This window comes from Camelina sativa, chromosome 2 (genome assembly GCF_030686135.1).
Source record: "Camelina sativa cultivar CO46 ecotype springtype chromosome 2, ASM3068613v1".
NCBI classification, from domain to species: Eukaryota; Viridiplantae; Streptophyta; class Magnoliopsida; order Brassicales; family Brassicaceae; genus Camelina; species Camelina sativa.
This window is the reverse complement of record NC_141881.1, coordinates 16,808,249-16,831,400: the sequence shown is the minus strand read 5'-3', so window position 1 is coordinate 16,831,400 and position 23,152 is coordinate 16,808,249. Positions and strand designations below refer to the sequence as shown.

The 23,152-nt window shown below is 35.7% G+C and overlaps 5 protein-coding genes, 1 non-coding gene and 2 pseudogenes across 12 annotated transcripts; 6 read left to right on the top strand and 2 right to left on the bottom strand.

Moving 5' to 3' along the window:
- The first annotated feature begins 472 nt into the window (after positions 1-472).
- Positions 473-2,508, top strand: LOC104723501 (adenosine kinase 2-like). 4 transcript variants are annotated; one of them, XM_087484265.1, is made up of 9 exons: positions 473-655; positions 724-757; positions 890-978; positions 1,101-1,145; positions 1,249-1,282; positions 1,372-1,468; positions 1,568-1,635; positions 1,736-1,812; positions 1,967-2,508. In XM_087484265.1, exons 6-9 carry the CDS (start codon positions 1,439-1,441, stop codon positions 2,065-2,067), a joined length of 276 nt encoding a protein of 91 aa, XP_087340391.1. In that variant the 5' UTR covers positions 473-655; positions 724-757; positions 890-978; positions 1,101-1,145; positions 1,249-1,282; positions 1,372-1,438; the 3' UTR covers positions 2,068-2,508. The 4 variants fall into 4 exon arrangements, with proteins under 4 accessions (XP_087340391.1, XP_087340411.1, XP_087340405.1 ...); XM_087484279.1 differs by having other exon boundaries at positions 485-655; positions 929-978; XM_087484271.1 differs by having other exon boundaries at positions 485-655; positions 825-978.
- Positions 2,509-5,616: 3,108 nt separating this feature from the next.
- LOC104723522 (uncharacterized) lies at positions 5,617-7,413 on the top strand. The gene has a single exon (XM_010441906.3). The coding sequence runs from the start codon at positions 6,004-6,006 to the stop codon at positions 7,228-7,230; it is 1,227 nt and encodes a 408-aa protein (XP_010440208.2). The 5' UTR covers positions 5,617-6,003; the 3' UTR covers positions 7,231-7,413.
- Positions 7,414-10,375: 2,962 nt separating this feature from the next.
- LOC104723532 (putative 3-ketoacyl-CoA synthase 21) lies at positions 10,376-12,092 on the top strand. 2 transcript variants are annotated; one of them, XM_087484326.1, is made up of 2 exons: positions 10,376-11,416; positions 11,550-12,092. In XM_087484326.1, the coding sequence occupies exons 1-2, from the start codon at positions 10,475-10,477 to the stop codon at positions 11,580-11,582; spliced, it is 975 nt and encodes a 324-aa protein (XP_087340452.1). In that variant the 5' UTR covers positions 10,376-10,474; the 3' UTR covers positions 11,583-12,092. The 2 variants fall into 2 exon arrangements, with proteins under 2 accessions (XP_087340452.1, XP_010440217.2); XM_010441915.3 differs by having other exon boundaries at positions 10,475-12,092.
- Positions 12,093-12,301: 209 nt separating this feature from the next.
- Positions 12,302-14,513, bottom strand: LOC104723549 (chaperone protein dnaJ 49). 2 transcript variants are annotated; one of them, XM_010441932.2, is made up of 3 exons: positions 14,156-14,513; positions 12,876-13,997; positions 12,302-12,530 (listed from the first exon to the last, which is right to left on the bottom strand). In XM_010441932.2, exons 2-3 carry the CDS (start codon positions 13,937-13,939, stop codon positions 12,515-12,517), a joined length of 1,080 nt encoding a protein of 359 aa, XP_010440234.1. In that variant the 5' UTR covers positions 13,940-13,997; positions 14,156-14,513; the 3' UTR covers positions 12,302-12,514. The 2 variants fall into 2 exon arrangements, with proteins under 2 accessions (XP_010440234.1, XP_087340458.1); XM_087484332.1 differs by lacking the exon at positions 12,302-12,530 and having other exon boundaries at positions 12,790-13,997; positions 14,156-14,400.
- Positions 14,514-15,159: 646 nt separating this feature from the next.
- On the top strand, positions 15,160-15,323 carry LOC147948746 (U1 spliceosomal RNA). Its single transcript, XR_015586475.1, has one exon. It is a non-coding gene; the product is annotated as a U1 spliceosomal RNA (small nuclear RNA).
- Positions 15,324-15,526: 203 nt separating this feature from the next.
- LOC147948745 (U4 spliceosomal RNA) lies at positions 15,527-15,668 on the top strand (annotated as a pseudogene).
- Positions 15,669-16,440: 772 nt separating this feature from the next.
- LOC104751542 (protein GAMETE EXPRESSED 2-like) lies at positions 16,441-21,945 on the top strand (annotated as a pseudogene). Its single transcript, XR_015579982.1, has 17 exons — positions 16,441-16,580; positions 16,667-17,005; positions 17,093-17,437; positions 17,528-17,857; positions 17,953-18,159; positions 18,233-18,288; positions 18,368-18,509; positions 18,624-18,932; positions 19,008-19,132; positions 19,244-19,450; positions 19,544-19,771; positions 19,872-20,101; positions 20,189-20,427; positions 20,505-20,661; positions 21,199-21,344; positions 21,429-21,520; positions 21,605-21,945. The product of XR_015579982.1 is annotated as a protein GAMETE EXPRESSED 2-like (transcript).
- A 91-nt stretch (positions 21,946-22,036) lies between these two features.
- On the bottom strand, positions 22,037-22,871 carry LOC147948744 (agamous-like MADS-box protein AGL97). Its single transcript, XM_087477266.1, has one exon. It carries the CDS (start codon positions 22,846-22,848, stop codon positions 22,096-22,098), a length of 753 nt encoding a protein of 250 aa, XP_087333392.1. The 5' UTR covers positions 22,849-22,871; the 3' UTR covers positions 22,037-22,095.
- Positions 22,872-23,152: the final 281 nt, after the last annotated feature.

Here is a 23,152-nt window from a genome sequence, read left to right as displayed (position 1 = left end):
TGTTGTGCTTCAAACGGCGAAGTCAACAAGACTTCATGATTTAAATAAAAATCAAGAAAAAGTGAAGATTTTTTTCAACAAATGAAGACTTTGTGATTTATATCAACGAAAATGCTAACTTGGGGATGTTTAATGACATTTTTTCCAATTCTAAGTTGTGAATGAAAAATAAAAGTAGCTTAATCGTAAACAGATTTGTCAGTTCAAACCGCCATAACCTTTAGAACCTTAAATCCCTACTATTAATCGTAAAACATTGTCTGAAAGAAACCTTAGTTTTGTAAAAATTTACAATACAATGCCATTGGAAATAAGACAAAATAATTTATTTGCGATAAGGATAAAAGCGTAATTATATTGGTTCTGAAATTCGGATAAACACGCGGATTCCTTTTAACCCATTAATCTGACCCGATTTTAGCTTTTAATCTCAACCGTTTATTATATTATTGAGAATAAATCTGGACCGTTCAATTGACTGAGTGTAGTAAACCTAAATTTTATTTTTCTTTCGCCTATGCTCACTCTCTCTCGCCGTCTCTCCCAAATGGAGAGTTAAAGATTTGTTTTTCCTTTTTGTCGACAAAGTCGAAGAGATGATAAGAGGAAGAGAAGAAGGCAAAGAATTTTGTTCAAGCATCGTGTATATGCTAAGGTATTTTGTTTCTTTTTATCTTTTAATTAAGTTCAGATTTTAAATTTTGTTTCTGAATCTTGATGTAGAATGGAAACCAAGTGATTGGGAAGCTTACAAGATGTAAGTTGTTTTTGTATTTTAATTAGACCTTATTTTGTTCATTTCCCAGATTTTTATTTCTTCTTAGTTTCATGTTTTTGGGTTTTGTGGGATTGACGTTTATATATACGTATGATCGATCATTTGGTGAAGAAAAACTTCATAATACTGCAAAGTCGTTTATGATTGAAGGAAAGGTTTCCCCTGATCGAGTTGGTAATTAAATGACTTTCGTGATCAGAGTAAGTATATGAGAAACAAGAATATTAAACCATCGGATGTTCGATGGTCATCATCATGATTTTAAGTTGGCTACCTTTCACACTCTCTTTTGTTAATTCACATCATAATTGGTACTGTTTAGGTACGATGAAATGAGGCACAAGTTCAATTGAATACATTGCTAGAGGTAAATTCATCATATCTTCTTGTGCTATTATTCTATATTTGGTGTTTATGTGCATTATTAGTAGAATTTGTGATATCTTCTTGATTTGGTTTCATTTTTTCAGGTGCTACCCATAACTCTCAATCAAACTGGTCCAGGTAAACGACTGTTAAACCTTATCCTCATAACTATTTTTAAATGTTAGTACCTTTGTTGCTTAACCTTACAATTTATTTGATTACTGCAGTGGATGCTTCACTCTTTAGGCAACCAGTTACATGGTATCCATTGGAAAGGACAAATAGGGAGAGGCAATGAAGGATGCTACCGCAGCTGGTGTCAATGTGAGTCTTCTTTAGGTTTAGTTATTGGTGTTTGGTTCTGATTTAAGTCAATATCAACAGGTGCTATAAACTGTTTATTACTTATTGTTCTATATCCAGGTCCACTATTTTGGAGATGAGTCAAAACCTACCAGAACTTGCCGTGCCTGTGTTCTTGGTGGAGAAAGGTTAGGGTTACAATCAATCTTTATATTTTCTTTTGATTATTTTCTTAATAAGATGTCCTTCTGTTGAGTTGTATTGAGGCGTGTCTCCCTTTTTTTGTAGGTCGCTCATTGCAAATCTTTCTGCTGCAAGCTGCTACAAGGTTGAACACTTGCATATGCATGAGTACTGGGCTCTAGGTAAAAATAAATCTCATCTACTGCCTTTTTTAAAAGAGTTTACTGAGATTTTTAATAGATTTGATACTGAGTTTAATGTACTTTTTAATAGATTTGATACTTTCATATGTTGGAATCTGCTGAGATTTTGTGAAACATGTTTCTTTTTTGGTAGTTGGGAATGCTAAGTTCTACTACATTGATGGATTCTTCGTCACAATATATCACCATAATCCATTCAGTTGGTATGTGAACATGCAGCTGCTAACAAGCTAAGAAGATCCTTTATGAGAACCAGACATTTCATATTTTGTAATGTCTTCTCTTTGATCAGATTTCAACACATTTCTCTACTGTTTCTCCCTAACAGTAGCAAGAATCAAGGTTTACTGACATCTGAAATATCTATCTGCTCTTAGTTAGTACATGATTTTTTCTATTAAGAAATTTTTTTATTAAAGAATCTAAGTTATTGGATAAGTTGAGGTTTGTTTAGTTTTTGCAACCAGATGGAATCTTATAGAATTGTCAGTTTGGTAGAAAACATCCATGTTGTTTCTTCTTACGTTCTTTGTTTTAAATTTTGTGTACAAAATCAATTTGTGTGACATGTTTTTGTTGGGTATATTGTAATGTTCTCTGTTGAACAAATCGACAATGCACATTTTTGGATGAACTAAATTTTTTGTTTTCAAACCAATAAAAAAGATTTGACAATCTGCAACAAGTTTTGATTCGATTATTTTGGTTTCTTTTTTACAATTATATTTTCTATATTTAGTCTTTAGAATTATGGTAAGAATATAATGTTATATGTCAAATTAACGATGTTACATACTTAAATTAGATTGCGAGTGATTATATGAACTAAATAACAAGAAAAGTAATTATAAATATATGACAAAAATAAATTTTATAATGTATCAAACTCATACTAATTTCATTCTATGGATTAAAAGAAAGCATCTCTATATTATTATTATATAAAAATTAATATATGAACATTGTAGAACAGGTTATTTATTTTATTCTCTTTTTAACATTAAAATTGAACTTATAATTATACAAATAACTATATAAATCTTGGATTCAAATGTATCAATGATTTGACCTAAAATTGTTAATTAGATATGTCGATTAAAGTATCAACAACAAAATTATTAAAAATATTGTTATTATGATTAAAATTTTACTGCTCAATCATGTTACAAAAATAAACTTTAAACTTTAAAATTTATATAAATATAAGTTGGGATGTTCTACTCTCATAAAGCACACCCATATAAAACCCAATTTTATTCTTAAAAATGAGACATTTGATTAGTTCCCGAATTCAAACCGACACGGTACAAAATCATCCAAACATCCACTATAGTTTTGATTCATTTATTTATTAAACAAAGATATTAAAAAAAAAATATACAATTTTAACCAAAATTGAATCAAAAGTTGGATTGGAGAATTCTATATATACACCAAAATATTAGCAAAACACCTTAAAAGAATGGCAACCTAAATTTTATGGAAAATATTAATATTAGACAATTAAAGTTTTACAACCTAAAAATATTAATTATTTGACTAAATTTATGTTTAATCAGTGTTTTTAAGTAATTTAATTGACTAATTAAGTACATATACTCAAATAGTATAAGTAAACTGAAACGGGTAATACGAATAATGAAAAACAATATTTTGATCAAATTTTTTTAGAAAAAGAGAGACATAAATTTTAGATAAAAGTAAAAAATTATGATGGATAAAGAGAGAAAGACAAGACGGGACAGGATGGGACGGGATAGGATGGAACAGGACGGGAAATCTTTCCTATTACAAAGTAGATATGTTTGGATTTATATGAACAATACTTCAAACTAAAACCAAATTGAAATCCAATATTTAGATTTATTATCAATATTGTACAAATAGTTTTATATATTTTAAATAATAAGATTCTAACTCATTTTTTCAAATTTAAAATTTATATGAGAAAATTTAATACTAAATTAATTTATATGAAAGATTTAAATTTTTTGAAAAAACACGACATCATGTTATTAATGTTTGTCGAAAATTTGAAAGAAGAAAAAAACAAAATCATAAATAAATATGAGAATAAGGTGGCTGGATGGCTTCAATTGTAGAGACTTTCATAAGGTGGCTGTTCCGACAAATAAAGTGACGATTGTTATCGCAAATAGTGTCAAGAGAAATGGTAGATTTTAGTCATATTTAGCACTTGGTGGGCCATCTTAGCTTCATGATCAAGTGCATGTTGATGAATAATGTTGTTGGTGTTTATTATTGTACTTGGTTACTTTCGATTCTTAAACTATTTTTGGTTATATCTAATGACCAAAAAAAAATGACAAATAAGCCTCTTATTTTTCCAAAATCAGCAGTCCATGATTAAAAACTTTTTGATTCATCATCACTGTCTTTGTTGAAAGCCAATATGCAATAAATTACATTTCATGAGAAATCATTATTGTAATCACCTAATAAAGAAAAACCTTTTTTTTGTGTGCCATTAAACAAAAAACATATAAAACTAAAAAATTTGATGTATTATGTAAATGAAATTATGATTAAGTTTGAGGTATTTAAGGTATTACAATGAGAAATAGTGGAGATGCAATGGAAATGGGTAATTCGTATAATAGAAAAGATTGCATTTAAACGATTTTCTTAAAAATATTCACTATGTGACATATAAAGAACTAATATGAGATGGATATTTTGAAATTTTGGTTGAAAATATTTAAATGGAGACTTTATATATTTCGTGAAGTAATTCTCCATTTTGGAACGGGTAACTTCAATATTTTAGTATTTTTTTAAAACAGTTAGATAGTTTGTTAAAATTGTATTTTTTTGGATAGTAAAAACTAACTAAATGAAAAAAAATATATTCAAGAAGAATATGGGATAGTAAAAACTAACTAAATAAAAAATATATATATTCAAGAAGAATATGGGTATCCCATCTAAATTTCTTACCCAATCTCTATTAAAAATATTGTCTACCAAGTAATTATGTAAAAGAGAACGATCATAATTGTGACATCCCAGTTTGCAGAAAGATTTAAAAAAATTGATTTGATCACCTATGTCACCAAAGTGCAGTTTTCTTTTCGGTCAAAGATCTTAAAGGAACTCTAGAGTTAAGCATGTTTGAGCTGGAGTACTTTCAGGATGGGTGACCATCCGGAAAGTGATTGTCGGAACTGTGCGAGTGGAGACAAAACACATGGAAAGATCATGTGGTGATTTGTAGGGATGGTAAATAAATATTTAAAACCTCCTGGACGTAGCAAATCGACTGTCGGATATGGATGGGCCCACTGGCCGGGAATGGATGTGGGCCCACTAAGTGAGGTGGGCCTATGGATCGGGAATGGACATGAGTGGGCCCACTAAAGTGATGATCGGAGCGCTACAATAAGACAAAAAATTATGATGGATATGGGAAGATGGGAGATGGAACGAGACATGATAAAATGGGACAGGGACGTGTTTCCCGTTCCTCTAGGTTATATAGTATATACGTGTAATAATCCAAAGTAAAACCAAACTTAAATTAGATATTTAAAATAATACAATTATATAAAATATTTTGCCCGCACGGGTTACTACCTAGTAATTATATTAAAAGAATATTTTTCAATGCTGAACAATTTTTAACATTAATACTACAAAGTAAAGTAAATTAGGTTGTTAAGCTAGGTGGGAGGATTTAAAGCGACAACCGAAATAGTAGAATAAGCCACGTTGGTGTCGTAGGGTTTACACACACTGGACCAGAAAACCTTTTTAGTCCATCCCAAACCTAGTTGTAAACTGAGTATTATAGAGAGAAACAAAATAAAGATTAGTGTTATAAACCTTTTGGAAGATTTGAAGAGCTGAGAAACATACAATCTATATAAAGTATAAACCAAAAAAAAAATAAAAAAAGAGAGTAAAAGAGGCCACAAACAAGTCAGTATCCCACGTGCATCTGGGAACTCGACCCCTCTCTCTGCCACAACCCTCTCCTCTTTCTCCTTCTTCATTTCTTCCATTTCTCTCTCTCTCTCTCTCTCTCTCTCAAAAGAAGAGACACAAATAATACTGAAAGCTCAAAGCTTTCCCATCTCTCACACACAGAAACAGAGCCCAACTTAAAAGAAAAAAAAAACAGAGGAAGTAAGTTTTGGTCTGGTCAGAGCAATGGTGGAAGTGAAAGATCAAGACATGGGTGATGGGATGCAATGTATAAACCATCCATTTACTAAAAACCCAGGTGGGATCTGTGCTTTTTGTCTCCAAGAAAAGCTTGGGAAGCTCGTCACTTCATCTTTCCCACTCCCTAAACACCTCGCTTCCTCTTCTTCTTCTTCATCTCCTTCCTTCAGATCTGACTCTGTAGGTAGCACAACCACTGCCTCCGCCTCAAATCTTTCAGCTTCTCTCTCTCTTTCCGTTTCCGGAGCTAGAAATGTCGCAAACAACAACAACAAGCTTCCATTTTTGCTGGCTAAGAAGAAGAAGAAGATGCTTACAACAGCTTCTTCCTCCACTACGGCGAATATAGTCTACAAGAGAAGTCAATCAACGAGGACGACGAAGACATCGTACGGCGATTCAGATTTGAGCCCTAGAAAGAGGAATGGGTTTTGGTCTTTTCTTCATCTCTACTCTTCAAAACACCATAGTAGCAGCAAAAAAGTTGGAAGCTTTAACCAACCCTCAAGCCAGAACGAAACGAAAACAGAGTTGACAGAGTCTACGACAGTGGGATCTTCTTCGTCTTCTTCCTCAGCTTCTTCTTCGATGTCAAAGAGAGCAGGGAATGGAGTTGGTGGGAGTAGTGGTAACAGAAACGGCATTGATGTGATTGTAGAAGAAGATGGGAGCCCTAACATTGAAGTCACACCAAGTGAGAGGAAAGTGTCAAGATCTAGATCTGTTGGTTGTGGAAGCAGAAGCTTCTCTGGTGATTTCTTTGAGAGGATTACAAATGGGTTTGGAGATTGTACTTTGAGAAGAGTTGAGTCACAGAGAGAAGGTAATAATAACAAAGCCAAGGTTAGTAACAGTAGTAGTAATAGTAACCCTAGTAATGGTGTGAGGGAGATGGTGAGATGTGGTGGGATCTTTGGTGGGTTTATGATAATGACATCATCATCGTCTTCTTCATCTTCATCGTCATGGGTATCATCATCATCTGCTGAACATCATCACCAACATCAACATCATCATCATCATCATAATCATAACATGGGTCATGGTGGAGGAAGGAACAGAAGCTGGGGTTGGGCATTTGCAAGTCCAATGAGAGCTTTCACTTCTTCTTCCTCTGGTAAAAGAGGTCGTACAATTTCAGATTCTACAACAAGCAAGAACACAACTCCAAACTTGGGTGCAATTCCTTCTTTGTTAGCCGTGAGTAGCTGAGTAATAAAACTTTAATCTTTGTGTTCCAATAAGTGCTTTTTTATTAATCTTTGAAACAAGAAGAATACAGTAATAATTAATTAGTTATCTTTTTAATCAATGTGTTTATTATCTTTTTAGGTGTTCTTGAAACATTTGTTGATGAGTTTTTGATAATCCTAATAGTATTGTAATGTTACACTACTCTCCCTTCTATGTTCATCATCATATTTTGTCCAACAAGGTACTTAGGATACTTTTTCGTTTATTTGTCTTTTTCTCTTTGATTATTTTAGTCTTTAGATATTGTTTCCCTAATCTCTCTCTTTTGAATATAATCTGTCTTGCTTTATGTTGTTTGCAAGAACTACATCTTGTACAATGGTAAATAACTTGGTTTTGGTTTAGATTCAATATCATGTAAATTTTTTTTATCTGATTAACCATATTCTATATGGTATTATAGCTTTATTTGTTAAATTACACCTGAAAGAAAACTCATATTGTCTTTGATGTTTTAGCCAAAGCTTTGGCTTTTTGTCAATTTTGTATATTCTTATAAATTCTATTTTCTTTCTCTAATCTCTCTTAAAAACAAAACATGTGTCTTGCTTACTTTATGTTGTGATTATGATGTGTGTTTTAGAAGTATTAATTAAATTAGTAACCAAAAACCAACTGGAAAAGCCAGTCAAAGAGGAAAATTTCTGATGGGGTTTGACTAGCTTTTAAGTGTGTGTTTTGTGAGATAGATGAGTGAATCAAAAGGCACATGCCTTTGCACATGCATTATGATTCCATGGTCCCCCAAAAAAACTTCAATTTCTTTTTTTGTATCTCTTGTGACCCACAAAATTAAGGCATTAATAAACAAACGGTTGCACTGCTCTACATATACATCACTGGTCACCTAATCTTCAAAAACCCAACACAGTGCAAATTTGGTTTCACATCGATATTGTTAAGTAGATTAAGGACAAAAACATATACCGAAGATTTTGTTATTATGTAACGTGTAGAAGAGGACATGAAGGGGTCCATGAGATGAAACTACATATGAAGGATTCTGCAAAGCCAAAGAGACAGGGCAAAAAGCTCTCCTTCTCATTTCCTCTTTTCTTATTTATTATTTTGATTTATTTGTATTTTTCCATGTGGAATCATCGATGTACCAAAGACCCAAAACCACATAGATGAATTAACAGCTGATCATGTGTTGTTAGATAAATATTAGTAGGATTGCTCAAGATAGATTCAGAACTCAATTAAAAATACTAGGCATGTTCGTAACTTGCTCCAACTTCATAGAGCCTAGAAATCGTCACAAATACTAACATGGAAAATTTATAGCTAGACTAGAGAATCAATAAAACATGGAAACGCAAACGGAGGAGAAAAAAAACAAAACAAAAAGGGGCCTAGCTCTGTAAAAACCAATAATGAATTTTTTTTTTTCATTGCTTCTAAATTGTAATGAACTGTTGTTGTTTGGTATGAATTAAAATTTGAGAATCTAACCTAAAGTTAGATCATAACCTAAGAATTTTTGTTTACAAATAGTCAATAGTTGCATCTCTCTGATTTTTAGTGTACTCAAATTCGTTTTTTAAGTGCAAAATAATTTATTTTGTTTGGACCACTTGAAATTTTGGGTTTCGGTTTATGTGACAAATTCGTTATCAAATTTACGAAATTTTTTAGTTAATAGATGATTAGTCGATAATGGCTTTTAGCTACGGTTTCGAAAGATTGATTACTGTTGCTAATCTAACAAAAAAATATATGAGGACCTATAATTTCAGTAGAAATATAAGTCTTTTCATTTTTGTGCAAATTTCTGCATTTACAAATGCATTTTAAAAATTAAAAGAAAATTATTATTTATTGAGAAATATCTTAAAATACTAGTAAACTAAGTTTATGTTCGAAAAGTACTATCATAATAAAATACCACAAACACGTAAAATATTCTTAAGGTCAGTTATAAAGGCTTAAAATTTCGTACTTTTTGGTATTTTCGGAAAATTTTGTTTTACTGTTATTTAGAGAAAAGATAGTAGTAGTTGTATTTTAAATATAAAACTGAAGTTAGTGGTATTTTGAAAACTACCTTTACTTATTATGTATCTCTTATTGTTTAGTTTTTCCCTGATTTTTTTTCTTCTAAAATAGTGTGTGTATACTCCAGACTGGTTCTCTAATTTGGAAAACCGTATGTTCTTAGCTTAAATGGATGAATTTGTTTTGCTGTAAAAAAAATAATAATAATAATATAAATACAGGTCGTGTGAGTTTGGCTTATACTTCTACAAAATTACAAAAATGAAACAATCGAAATCGTAATCTGACTCTGAGTAATATACACGGCCCACACTATTGGACACTCTCGAGTCTCTAGAGTGATTAATAGAACACAACCATTTCTCATTACATTATTCCGAAAATTGCGCTCATCATCATCATAAACTTACAAATAATTTAAGTCCATAGATTTTGATATCGCCACCCACGGAAAATTTAATGGTAATTTTGCCGACCCATCTGATTCAATCATGGTGTGACAAGAACATGTTGGGTCTATAAATACTATTCATGGTGATGGGTCAAACTCAAACACCATCCATTTATTACCTCTATGACTTCATGCATGCTCATGTTGTTGCGTTGTAAGTTTCGTCGATCGTTTTCATAGTTATTGCCGAAGCGAACCAGAATCTAAAGTGTCTGTAATTGCCATAACCTACTTGCCATTAATGTGGCCAATTATAATCTGAAAAAAAACCAAAGATGTTCTGCTACTTTTCTATTAGAATGAAATGCATTTTATATTTTTATATTCTTTCGCTCCCATTAGTGTTTTTTTTTTCTTTTTTTAAATGAATAAATCAGGTTTTGTTTTTAATAAATATGTCTGAACTTGGGGCTCTTGTAACACAAGAAAAAAAGCAAAATATAGATCACACAATTACAATTTACAATAATTTTACAGTGGCTGGTTAAACGTAAACCCTTTAGACCGCACGACCCAAGTTGGCTCTCTTATCTAATCAGACAAAGCAAGAAGACGTGTTGTGTTACTAATTAATTGTTACAAAAGCACACAAAGGATGCTGAAAAACAAATAGCATTACCTAACGCAGTGAAATCCTCTGCAACAACTTCCACATGATAATTTCATTCTCTTTTATATCTTCATGTAAGCAAACTATAGGGGGCGAATCAATCATCCATGAAAAAACTTGAAATTAAAAAGAAATAGAGTGACATGAACCAAACGACGATACACAGAGTTTCACCGATCTCATTGACCATGTCAGAGCTGAAGACGCTTCTAGGCTCAGGTGGTTCTGTCTTTGAGATCTTTGCCGGTTTGCTAGTATTGCATCTCATCTACCAAAGAATTAGAACAAGAGTCAAAGTCTACTTACTTGATTTCACTTGCTATCGCGCACCCGACTCAAACCGCGTCCCAATGTCAACTCTTATCGAAACCATCTACCTTGATGACAAGCTTGATCAAGAGAGTATTGACTTCCAAGCCCGGGTTCTTGAGAGGTCCTGGTTAAGCAACCAAACCAGCATTCCTCCTTCCTTGATGGAAATACCCCTCAAGAAATCTCTCTCCTCAGTCCAAATCGAAACCATGACTACTATCTTCACCTCTGTTGAAGATCTCCTCAAGAAAAACAAACTAAGCCCAAGAAGCATAGACATACTGATAACAAACTGCAGTTTGCATTCGCCTACACCGTCTCTAAGTGCAATGGTGATCAACAAATTCCACATGAGAAGCAATATCAAGAGCTTTAACCTGTCCGGGATGGGCTGTGCGGCTGGGGTTCTATCAGTCGGTTTGGCTAATGACTTGCTAAAGGTTCACCGAGGCTCCTTGGCTCTTATTATTAGCACCGAAGCGCTGAATACACATTGGTACATTGGCAAAGACAGATCTATGCTTCTTACCAACTGTCTCTTTCGAATGGGAGCAGCTGCAATATTGATGTCTAGCGATAATCATGACAGAGGAAATGCAAAGTATGAGCTCTTGCATGTTGTTAGGACAAACAAAGCAAAAGATGATCGAGCTTACCGATGTATCTATCAAGACATCGACTCTGAGGAAAAGCAAGGGGTATCAATAACCAAAGATGTAATCAGCGTTGCTGGAGATATGCTGAAGATGAACCTAACTTCACTCGGACCTTTGGTATTACCTTACCTAGAGCAATTCCAATATGTGATACAACACATTCTTAATAAGAAACTAAAGATCTATAAGTCGAGTTCTTCTTATACACCAAACTTCAAGACAGCATTTGAGCATTTCTGCATTCATACAGGAGGAAGAGCTGTTATTCAAGCAATGGAGATGAATCTGAACTTAACCAAAGAAGACATCGAGCCATCAAAGATGACTCTTCATAGGTTTGGGAATACTTCTTCGTCATCCATTTGGTACGCTCTCTCTTACTTGGAAGCAAAACGGAGAATGAAAGAAGGCGATAGGGTCTTGCAGATTGCTTTCGGAAGTGGGTTCAAGTGTAACAGTGCAGTGTGGAGATGCATCCGACAAGTGGAGCCCAATACAGAAAACAAATGGCTCGACTTTATCGACTCTTATCCTGTTGATGTACCTGACTCTACAAAAATCAGACCAGACTAGCACAAGCAAGTAATGCAACTCAGGAGGGCTCTGAGTTGTTAGTTAAATTCATCCTCGAAGAACACAAAGACCTCTTTTCACAGGTTTTGTAATGTTGTTTGGTCTCATTCTCACACTCGAATACATTGAAAATTGATATGTTATTTTTCACATGATCCCCATGTTTATAATCTAGTTGTAACAATAGCATTAAAAATTTTGATATAATGTATGACCAAGATCCGAGAATCCTAAACCAAAAAATTCTAATCGTGAAGCAAAAAAGAGCTAGCATGACCACCGATTTCCACCAAAGTTATCAATAGAGCTAGATTTGATTGAAACAAATCAAAGCCTTATTGTCATATTAACAAGTAATGGAATTGTTATCTGCTGTATCTTCTACAGAGAATTGTTGGACTGCCTTTTTTTTTGTTTTGAATCATAATGTGAGTATGCAACAGGTACCTCTGTTATGAGTATTTCTTCTTTGTTGTTCTCAATATTCTCCATAGAATTATCATCTCCAACTCTATATGCGACAAAAAAGAAATATTATTGTTATCCTCCCTACACATTACAGTTTATACGTTCAGCCCAAGAACCTCTGGAACATCAACATCTGGCTGTCTTCAGGGAATGTAGGACAGTTCTGAGCCGGTATCATATCGGTATTTGCCTGTTTTGTGTCAAACAAACAAAGGCTTAAACATCAATGATTGTTCTGTGTCAAACAAACAAAGGCTTAAACATCAATGATTGTTCTGTGACCATACGAAAACCTAACACTAGCATTTGCCATAAAATATGTATGGGTTCTACGTTTCGTATGAGGGATGCAGGTTCTACGCCATGTTAAAGATCTCTACTTGTCAAAAGGGCTTCTCTTGTTAAGATCTTACAGGTTTATTCAATTTGCCTTCTAACTGTGGAGGGGCTTAGTAAACATGATTCATTGGGATCACAAGTTATAGTACATGACAAAATCCAAAAACAAATCTGGAGGAAAAGCAAAAGCTATTACCTGTCAACAAATCCGCGATCTTGAAGTTCAATGCAGTGAGGGGTTGGTATCTTCTTGTTCCACCGCCGTTTTTGGAGCTCCATGCGACAAGACTGGAAAAGAAAGTGTTTGTACTCTTTGATCACGTTGTCCTCAAGCTTAGCTCGAGCAGAGCTACCGAGCGGAAACTTCTCATCAAAGGCTGATGATGATCTAACATAAAAGCTAATCTCCATATTCTGTGTTGTCTTTGGTATCTGATAAGAATGGCTCTTGTGCAGAGAATACTCGGGTTCAGAAAAGGGTAAATACGCCAGCAACAAGAGTAGAAAGAATGGTAGAATCTGAATAATCGTCAAACAGCTTGGTCCAGCCAAACTAGGCTCCTCCTGTCGGGGTTGGTTACGCGCTTGTCTAGTCCTATAAGCATGGGAAGCACGGAACATGTTTCGTTGTTGTTGTTGACCAAAAAACGACCTGAATATCTCATCGGGATCAAACTCATCATCAAAGAAATCATTCCGCGTGTTATATCTCCTCCTGGGCCTACGATTCCGCCTCTGAACATGATCAAACTCATCAACAAACCCCACCTGATCATACTGGCTCCTCGAATTACCATCACTCAAACAAGTAAACGCTTTGGAAACTTTCTTAAACGCCTCCTCTGAACCAGGTGCCTTGTTCTTATCCGGATGAACTTTCAAAGACAACTTCCTATAAGCTTTTCTAATCTCTTCAACCGAACAGTTCTTCTCTAAACCCAAAATCGCGTAGTAGTCGCTGTTCCTATTTACATTCCTAACCAACTCCACATTTTCCTCAGTATACTTCTTTCTCTCATCACCCTTCCCAGTCTCAATCTTATCATCACCATCCACGGTTTTGAGCTTTTCGTCAAGAGACGGATTCTTTGAAACTGAACCAAGATTGTCACAAGCAGCAACAAGTTGATCAACAGAGAGACTTGGATTAAGACGCTTAGCCATCTTGAGAAATTTCAACGCTCGTTCTTTATCACCAGAAACAATGGCGTCTTCGGCGATTGTCAAACACCTAGAAGCATCATCCTTATTCCCATCCATAACTATTCAAATACAAACCCCTAATTTCAAACCTCTACACTTCGAATTTTCACACACCCTACACGAAATTCAACAATAACAGAGGCTAAATCAGAATTAAGAACCGTGATATATAAACCCTAAACAGCTCGAATCGATTGAAATTTCGTAAATCTAGGTCACTTCCGCGTACTAAAATAAAAGCGTAATAAGATTTAGAAGAACTGGGAAACGTACCCAATTCAGACGACGAGATTCGTCGCCATGGAAGAGAGAAGGAGAGAAGCTGATCAGAAACAGGGTTGAGAGTTTTTTGTCGTCGTCGTTAAGAAGTGATGATGAGCCAGGGAGAGAGCTGAAGCCCGAATCTGTGAGTCTATTACTAATTGTCGTCGTTCACTCTTCCTAATTTTGAGTTGATATTAGCCATTTTAAAGCTTAAAACCTTAGGTGGTTTACAAAAAAAAAAAAAAAAAAAAAAAGGTTTAACCTAACGTTAAGTACCTGCTCACTATTAACAGATGGTTAAGAAATCGTGTCAAGATTAGGAATGGGTATGTGTTTGGTTCACAATGATCACAAGTATGTATAAAGCAGAGAGATTCTTGTGAATCTTGTTGCATATATACCCTCACCAAAGTGGATTCGAACTTGTGGTTTTCTCAACTAAAAGTAGATGAAATGGTACGCAAATATGGTGTGTAGCGCCTAAATTGTTGTAGTAACCAACTGGTTTCGCCAAAAGTATGAATATGATGAGTTCAGTGAAGAGTAAATAGACGCCTTCAGTAGAGGATGAACCGTGTAATGCCCACACTACTCTTTTTAAAGATGAAGAGAGGCTAGAGAGCACATGTTACGGCCTTCATTGGTCTCCAATCCATTGGTATATTTATGCCATGAAAAGATATGTACGCTGTACTTAGTGAAGGAAAACCATAATAGATTGTTATGACAAGAAAAAGCGAAAAGCCGAAAACCATAAGATGCTCAAACACTTAACAAACTTGCAGATCCTCACATATCCCCAATACAGATTCATCAAAGGAACGTTTGAATTTTGATAGTACATATTCATGTACTTTAATGGGCTTAGAGAACGTATGGCCCATCCATGTGTTTAAGAGAACATCAAAACTCATGTCGTTTTTTAAGAGAACATATCAATCCCACATCGTTGAGAACTGAAAGAATAATTGAAGAAGCAGAGTATAAAAGAAGATGTGGGCCGACTGAGAAAAGTACTTACCTGGACGGGGTCAACTCGTGATCAAGAAGACGAGTGGCCTAAGCTAGTGACCTCCATTGCACATAAAGGAGGGGTGCTTAGCTTAAGGTCTCCCCAAGTGGGAGAGCCTGCGTCATTATTTGTGGCAGAGGAGGCCTGTGTTCGCGTAGCCTCTACCATATTTAGTCTTAATTATATTTAATTATTCTTACTTTATTTGACAACACTCTTAGTACATATATTTTCCATTTATAAGGAATGTTAACTTTTGAAAATGTTTATAGCTCTTACTTTGGACAGAGTCCCACATCGGAAGAATACATCAACTTGGTCGGTTTTGTTTTGGTATAAAAGAAAGAGGCATTAGGTGAAAGAAACTTATCTTTGCGCTTGGGGCAATGACGCAGCTAGTGAGGTTCTAACCGAGGTGCGTCTATTGCTGGTTGAAAACTATTTCCAAACCCCCTCATAGGTGTAAAAGCCTTTGAGAATTTCTGGAAGGGCTCCCTTCGGGGTAAAACCCTACAATCCTCAGTTTAAATTTTGTTTTCTCAACTCATGGCATTGTTTATTTGTCTGAAAGCTATAGGGTCAACTAAAAATTTATGGACGAGCTCTCCTTGTTTCAATGGTCGTAGCTATAGCACATTTAAGTCAGCAACGAACCTTGTTATGCAAACAGAGTTACAATTACAAAAGTGGTAGAGGCTGAAGTCATTACTTGGCTCTTCAAACCAATAAGATATGTTTCTTGATTGGTTTGGATTTTACTGTTTTAGTTTCATGGCCTGGATCTGTTTTGAAAACAAACGTCTTGTGTGGTGGTTAACACTATCAGATCATATCAGATTATGTATGTAAATGATGATTACATCATATTCTCAAAACAAATGTTCATCATACAAGATATTTATATGAAACCAAACTTTAATTTGCATATTAAACACTGTAAACTGAGTCTAAAGTTGCAGTGTAGTTAACTGAATATTGTTAACGTTTTTGTCACTTTAACAATGAAGATAAGTTAAGACGTCTACATGCATCATCTTCATCTGTGCCATATTTGACAACATTCATGTACATAAACAAGCTCTAAAACATTATAGAGTTCCGAATGTTGTGATCAGAACTAACTGATAAATCAATAAACCCTTTTTTCAAAAAAGAAAAACTGATATATCAAACGGTTAATATTGCACTAATGACACGTGTTCCTTTTCCATCCATCGATCAAAACCCAAAATGATTTCATAAAAAGAAAAAGAAAAAAAAAGTAATTCAAAAAACCCAAAAGAATCAGAGCAGTTGGCGCTTTCTTCCTCAAAGAAAACATCAAATCGACGATACAGTTTCTCTCAATGTAATCAATGGCGGTCAAACTGTTAACTCTCTTCTTCTTGTTCCTTAACGCAATCTCAATTTCCCAATCCACAGGTTCGTTTCTTGTTTTTCTCTTCACTATTATTAATCTTACTCGGTCAGGGTTTTGAATTTTAGAGTGTTTTCTCTTTTTACCGTAGATGAAGAATCTGGGCTACCGAAATTTACATTCAGTTGGTCAGATGATAAGAGCAAGTTCAAATCTGGTGAAACCGCTGCGATTTCGATCAAAGTTCTGGGGAATTTCGAAAACCATGGCAACGCTTCGTTAGGGCAGAGAGCGTTTAAGCCCACAGTGACTGTAAACGGCAGAATCGGCAACAGTTCGTACATTTCTGGGGTTTCGCTAGATCTCGGTGAAGATATTGGAAATTGGAAGATTTATTTTACTCCAATCATGGTTGGGATCTTCAACATCGTTATAGACGAAGCCAATTTCAAAGTGTTGGATTCGTCGCTCCATTTCCAAGTCCAAACAGGTTTCTTTGAGTTTTTTTTGATGTTCCTCAATTTGAAATTATCAGAGAGATTTTACTAATAAATTTTTTGAACTTGTTGTTGTGAAGGGATGATGTACCCATCGGTATGTGTTGTGTCTTGGATGGGTCTTAGGAATGTGTTCGAAGCCGGGATGAATGCATCGATTTTGATTCTTCCCAAAGATGCGTTTGGGAATAACATTTCGTATTCCGGGAAGGTGATTGAGTTTCAGGGGTGGTTTTCTTTGTCTCTTCTTTATGAGAATGGTTCAATTGCTACTAATAATCTTGATCTAGCACACGTTAGATGGTTTGAATCTGGCTATATCTCCATTCAGTTTCTTCTTGTGATTTCTGGAAAGCTCTTGTTGCTTGTCGAGAAGGATAGCCAAATATTGACTGGTGGTCCATTACCACTTGAGGTTAATTCAGGTGATCATTGAGTTTTGTTTCCATTTACCACTTTGTTTCTCATGTGGATTATAAGATCGATGAGCCATGTTTGCTGTTTTCTTTGAGCAGGACCTTTGGATGTTTCCAACTGTGTGAGTATATGGAAGTCAGAGCTAAACACATGGCAGATATTTTCTAAAATGGACATCTTTTTACACCAGAGAGATCGATTTGGAAACCTCGTTTCTGGTTTTTACGAATTCGATGCTGATGTGGTTGAAAAAGAGACTGGTTTGTCCATACCGGTATCAGATTTTCAGTTTGAGTATGTAGAGCCAGGGATTCAGTTGATGTCTTTTACCCTGTTTGAACCAGGCAATTTCTTGCTTACTCTTTCTGATATGAAGCAGCACAATAAGAGTATCTCTGGTATGCCATATGCGTATACAGTATATATAGGTCAGTGTTTGCCTAAACTGCTCTATGGTATGATATTTGCTTTAATTTTTGGTGAATGTTCTCTGCAGTAGTCCTCTTTTTTTTTTTCGTGACAGGTTATTGTGATGGATCAAGAAGTATAGTAAATGGTTCAGGGATCAATGCTTCTATCGCTGGGGCGTCTCTTGGTTTCTCTATTTACTTGAAAGATGCTTATGGTTATCCCTCGTCAGTCCAAGTGGATAGACTTCAGGTCAGAATCCTACTCGAGGCTGATTCCTCCTTCATTCTGCCAACCATACACCCAAGAGAGACCCTCAATGGTACAATTTCTTACTTTCGTACAATTAGATGATGTCTTCACTTGTGGCTTATATTGGCAAATGATTTTAACAGGGACTGGATCAAGTTCCCAAACTGCTACCCCCTTGTATGAGAAACATGGCAGAAGAGTAAGAAGCAGACTATATGCATATATGCTTATGCATACCTGATTAGGCATAGAGACTTAAGGGAATTTCTTACTTGCAGGGTTCAGGTAGTCTAGCGACTCAAGCGAGTATTTTTGACGTAACTTATACTCCAAAAAGGAGTGGAATCTATAAAATTCTTATATCATCTGGAAACATAGTCCTCCATGGAGGCCAGCCTTTCGTCAAGGAAGTATATGCTGGTATCATGCTCCTTAACCGAATCTAGACAACCTGTAACTTCCATGTGTATATTAATTGGGAAAATGTCCATTCTTTCTGTTTATGATCACCACACTCACTCTTGCTTTTCTCAGGTGAAATTAATGTGGCGGCGTGTAGTGTGACCCAATTCAATGGAAAAGTGCCAAAGCAAATCAAGAATGAAATTGTGGTGTTGCTCTTGGACGGCTTCTACAATCCTGTACCCTCACAACCATCCCGTTTGAAGTTGGAGATCACCTCAGCTAATACATCAAGTTTCACTACATGGGAATTTGTAGATAATAATGATGGGACCTATACTGGTAGTTATCTGGCCATGGAGGTGGGCACTTACCACATGTGCGTTTCCGTTGACAATAAACATATCCAACCTTGCCCCTTTGAAGTAAATGTGTACAGCAGTAAGTCCATTACTTTTCTTCTTTCACACCATGATTCTTAATTTGCTTGTTTTTGAGATTCTGCCATGAATTTAGATGGATACTTTCCAAGAGCCTATGATGATCCAGTCAGTGTATGGGAAGATGAGTCAATATCCTTTAAACCACTGGAAAACGACTATTTTGCTGGCGGCAATGCGAGCATGCTCGGTTTCTCACAAGTGAGGATCGAAACTTTCATTTCTTCTATGTTTTGCAGATAGTTAAATCATCTGACAGTAGCAAAATCTTTGTCTGTAAACTTTTGTTTTCTATTTGTTTTTGGATGTTAGCCAGGTCATGGTTCTCTTCTGAGAGATGGAAACGTGCTTAGATACACGCCAATCAAGGACTTTTCAGGAAACGACTCCTTTCCTTATACAATAGCTGATATAAATGGAAACTTAGCTGCAGCTACAGTCTACATCTCTGTTCTTACTGTTTGTCTCATTTTCCGGCGGATTACAAGCAACTGAAGATCTTATTAGTCCTAGATATGGGCAAGCATTCTTCGTCTTGTCTTGCTTATGTTAGTTTATCTTACTAATACTCCACTGAAGCTATAGTAATCCTGTTCTTGAATGTTATTACAGTGGCTTCTCTGGGTTGCAGATAAGCTACTCAGACCTGTCAGAGAACATTTCAGTAACAGTAGAAGCACTTTCGGGATCGGTCATTCTATCTCCAATGCTGATGCAGTTTAGACTGCCTTCAAGTGGAAGACTCTCAGTTAGCAATGGAGGTGAAAGTGGAAGGCTCTTAATGTTAGAAGGACAAATAGGAGTTATCAATCCTGCACTTCAGTCCATTCAATATCTCGGGTATAGGGTATACATATATGGAATCACAGATAGTTATTATAGTATTACAAGAGTTTTAAATGTCACTCTCATTTTTATTCTTTGGTCTTGTCTGCCTCAGAAATGAGAATTTTGCTGGTGTTGATTCTCTTCGGCTGTCCACAAAGAACAAGAACGGGATCAATCATCTGGATGTTCCGGTTTTTGTTGAACCTGTAAATGATCCGCCGTTCATTAACGTTCCTCAATATATAATGCTGGAGAGTAACGGGAGTGAATCACTCATCTTTCACCCGGAAAGAGACAAGTTCAACTTTTCAGCTGGAGATCCAGATCTTGTTCATTACCCCGGTAATGCTAAAAATTTACAATTCACTCTTGATCACTTTCAAGCTAGTAAAACATTTCTCTTTTTGACTGATGAAAGCAAAATTTCAGGTGGTGATTCTCAATTTTTCGTAACGTTTTCTGTGGAAGTCACTGACGGGTTTCTGCTGACAAACTTACCATCGGACCTTATAAACTCAACAGAACTGAAGTTTAACAACATGTTCCAATGGCAGCCAATTCAGACATACGCCTCTATCTCTAAACATGTGAATGTTAAAGCCAGTGGGATCAGGTTTCGTGGAACTATAAAGCAATGCAACGACCTCATGCAACAGCTGCTCCATCATGTAAAGTCAAATTCTCAATCTTTCAATTAGATGTGTTTGGTTTCTCGTGTACATAGATCACCATAAATCTTGTGTAGGGAGGGGAGAATGGTGCGGTTTTGACCCTGAAACTGAGTGACATGGGGAACTACGGGTGCTACCTTGACTGCAACGAGAGAATTTCACTGCCTTTACACGCAGAGGCTCACGTAAACCTCATCAGAAAGAGACCATTGAGTTCCCTTACAGCTCACGGTACGTGAATGAAATACTTTGAGTGGTTTCCATTCGGTTTGGTTTACTCGGTTTCTAACAGATATATTGCGAAATACTAATAGAACTTTGGTTAGTTCCACTTCGATTTGGTCTTGTTTTGGTTTGGTTTGGATTTGGTTTTTAGTTACGTAATCTCAAATGATTCGATTTGGTTAAATCTGGCTCTGATTTGTTTGGTGTTGTTTAGTCTAAATCGGTTTAGTTTTATTCATTGTGAATATGAGGATCATGTTAAACATTGAACCTAATAAGGAGTATGATGAGTAGTAAAATGCTCTTTTTTCACAGTTTGGTTTAGCTTTCGTTGCCCACCTCTAAGGCTCTAATAATTTCTTGGGTTCATAGTTTGAACGTAATAAGGAGTTAGATGAGTAGTAAAATGGTCTTTTCATAGTTTGTTCGTTTCTCCAAGCTGACACCACTTTTGGGATTTGGTTTGATTCAGTTTTTGTTGCCCACCTGGCCACCTCTAATTCCTTGGGTTCAAATTTTAATACTTATGTTGCTTGGTAGCAGTTCTAGGATCTATGATTGTGATGGAGTCGCTCGTGGTATTCACTCTCGCTACTCTGCTTCTGTTCTTCACCTGCAAATGCGCGTTTCTTCTGGTACACGAGAGAAGAAGTGAACATTGTGCCCACAAGAGTTTACAGCAACCAACAGTAAACAAAAAAACTCAATCTCTCTTGTGTTTTCTTACAACCATTTGTGTCCATATTAAACCGTGTATGTACTTCTCTGAACAGGACAGTGCCGAATTGTTAAACGACAATATTTCAACAAGAACATTCGCTGGTTGTCTCCCGGAAAGTATCTGGAAACGCCATCATCCTCAGAGGTATATATAATTGGGGGAATCGTATAGTTGGTATAATTAATCTCCCTTCTTACATAGATAGTGTTTTGTTTGTTTGGTATATAGAGACGTCGCTGAAACTTCCGGCAAGCAGAATAAGCAGTTGTCACCAGATATTAACAGTGTTATGCCGCTTGAGGTAGAGAAGGCTAGAAGTTGATGAAACTGAGCCATCAATATTACAAAACAATCAAGAACCTTTGGAAGAAATGTCATCGAAGGGGAAGGGGCAAAAGAGATGCATTAACCAAGAAAGCCAGAGATTGCTATTAAGACACAATCATGCTTATGTTAATGTTTTGTTGTAAATGCTTATTAATTGATTCTATAGAATTACCTTTTTGGTTAGCTACCAATGCAAATTCAATAATATCAGATATATAAGAGATATACAAGTTAATTTGTAATTCCTATTTTGATATGAGAAGATTAATGAAAAGAATTGATTTTGAAATAAACCACAAATACAACACAAAACATAGAAACAAAACAAAACACAAACGTGATACAGTATTACATAAACAAAACTGAAGCTCAAAGTTTGAGTTGGATTCAATTTAGCTGATATAAGGAAAACACTGATCGAGGTTCTCCTGATGAGTGTACCAATTATCAAGGGAGCTTTCAAAATCAGTATCGAAATCAATGAGTTGATCAATATCCAGCTCTTGATCGAAATCCAAGTTTACTTTAGTAAAAGAGTTGTTGTTGTTGTTGTTGTCCGTAACGCAGAAGCTTTCACAAAGCGGTGGGATCTGATCTTGTTCTTCAGTGGTAAAACCGCTCTTCTCGTTGTTCTTCAGGTCCTCGTGATCATCATTAACTACGAAAGCTTGATTATTATTATTAACGAAAGAAGCTTGATCCGCACGCAGATCCTTGAGATTACCCAACAACGTCCACATGGAATCAATTGCGTCACTAATCTCTCGCGGATCCTCCGATCTGACAAGCCTCTCGTTGTTCCACCAAAACCCTAACCCTAGATCCTTACGAGTCAAACAGATACCAACGTCCTCCCTCATCGCTTGGTCATCCTCGGGATTAGGAACGGGAACAGGACGTTGTCCGGAGAGAAAAGCAGAGACAACGCCATCGACGGAGGAGTGACCGAAGGAGTAGAATGATACGTGTGATTCAGATGAAGGAGGAGTCGCTAAGATAGCGATTTGTGCGCCGGAGAGAAGACAAAGCTGAGAAGCTTTACTGAAGAGTCCGTTACGACGTTTGACACAGATAGGTCCTAGCGAGGTCTTCTTCGTGATCTTCTTAATCTCAATCTTCGTCTTCATTCCCCCTTTCTTCACCATTCTTTTTACTTTGTTTCTTACGATCAGAGAGAGAGATTAGAGTGTTTTTTTTTTTTGTTTCTTATTACAATTAGTGAGAGAGAGTTTTCCTTTGTTGTGATTTGCCAAGATCCTTTATATATGATTTCCTAATTTGTAATAAAAGGAAAAGGAAATAACCTAAACCTAAACCCTCACATCAAAACCGATAACGGACATAATTAATTTACTAAACCGAATTAAACCATTTCTGCGTCGGCTCAAATAAAATCGAATGGGCTTAAAGGCCCACACATTTGTTGCTAAAGGCTCGATATGAACCCTA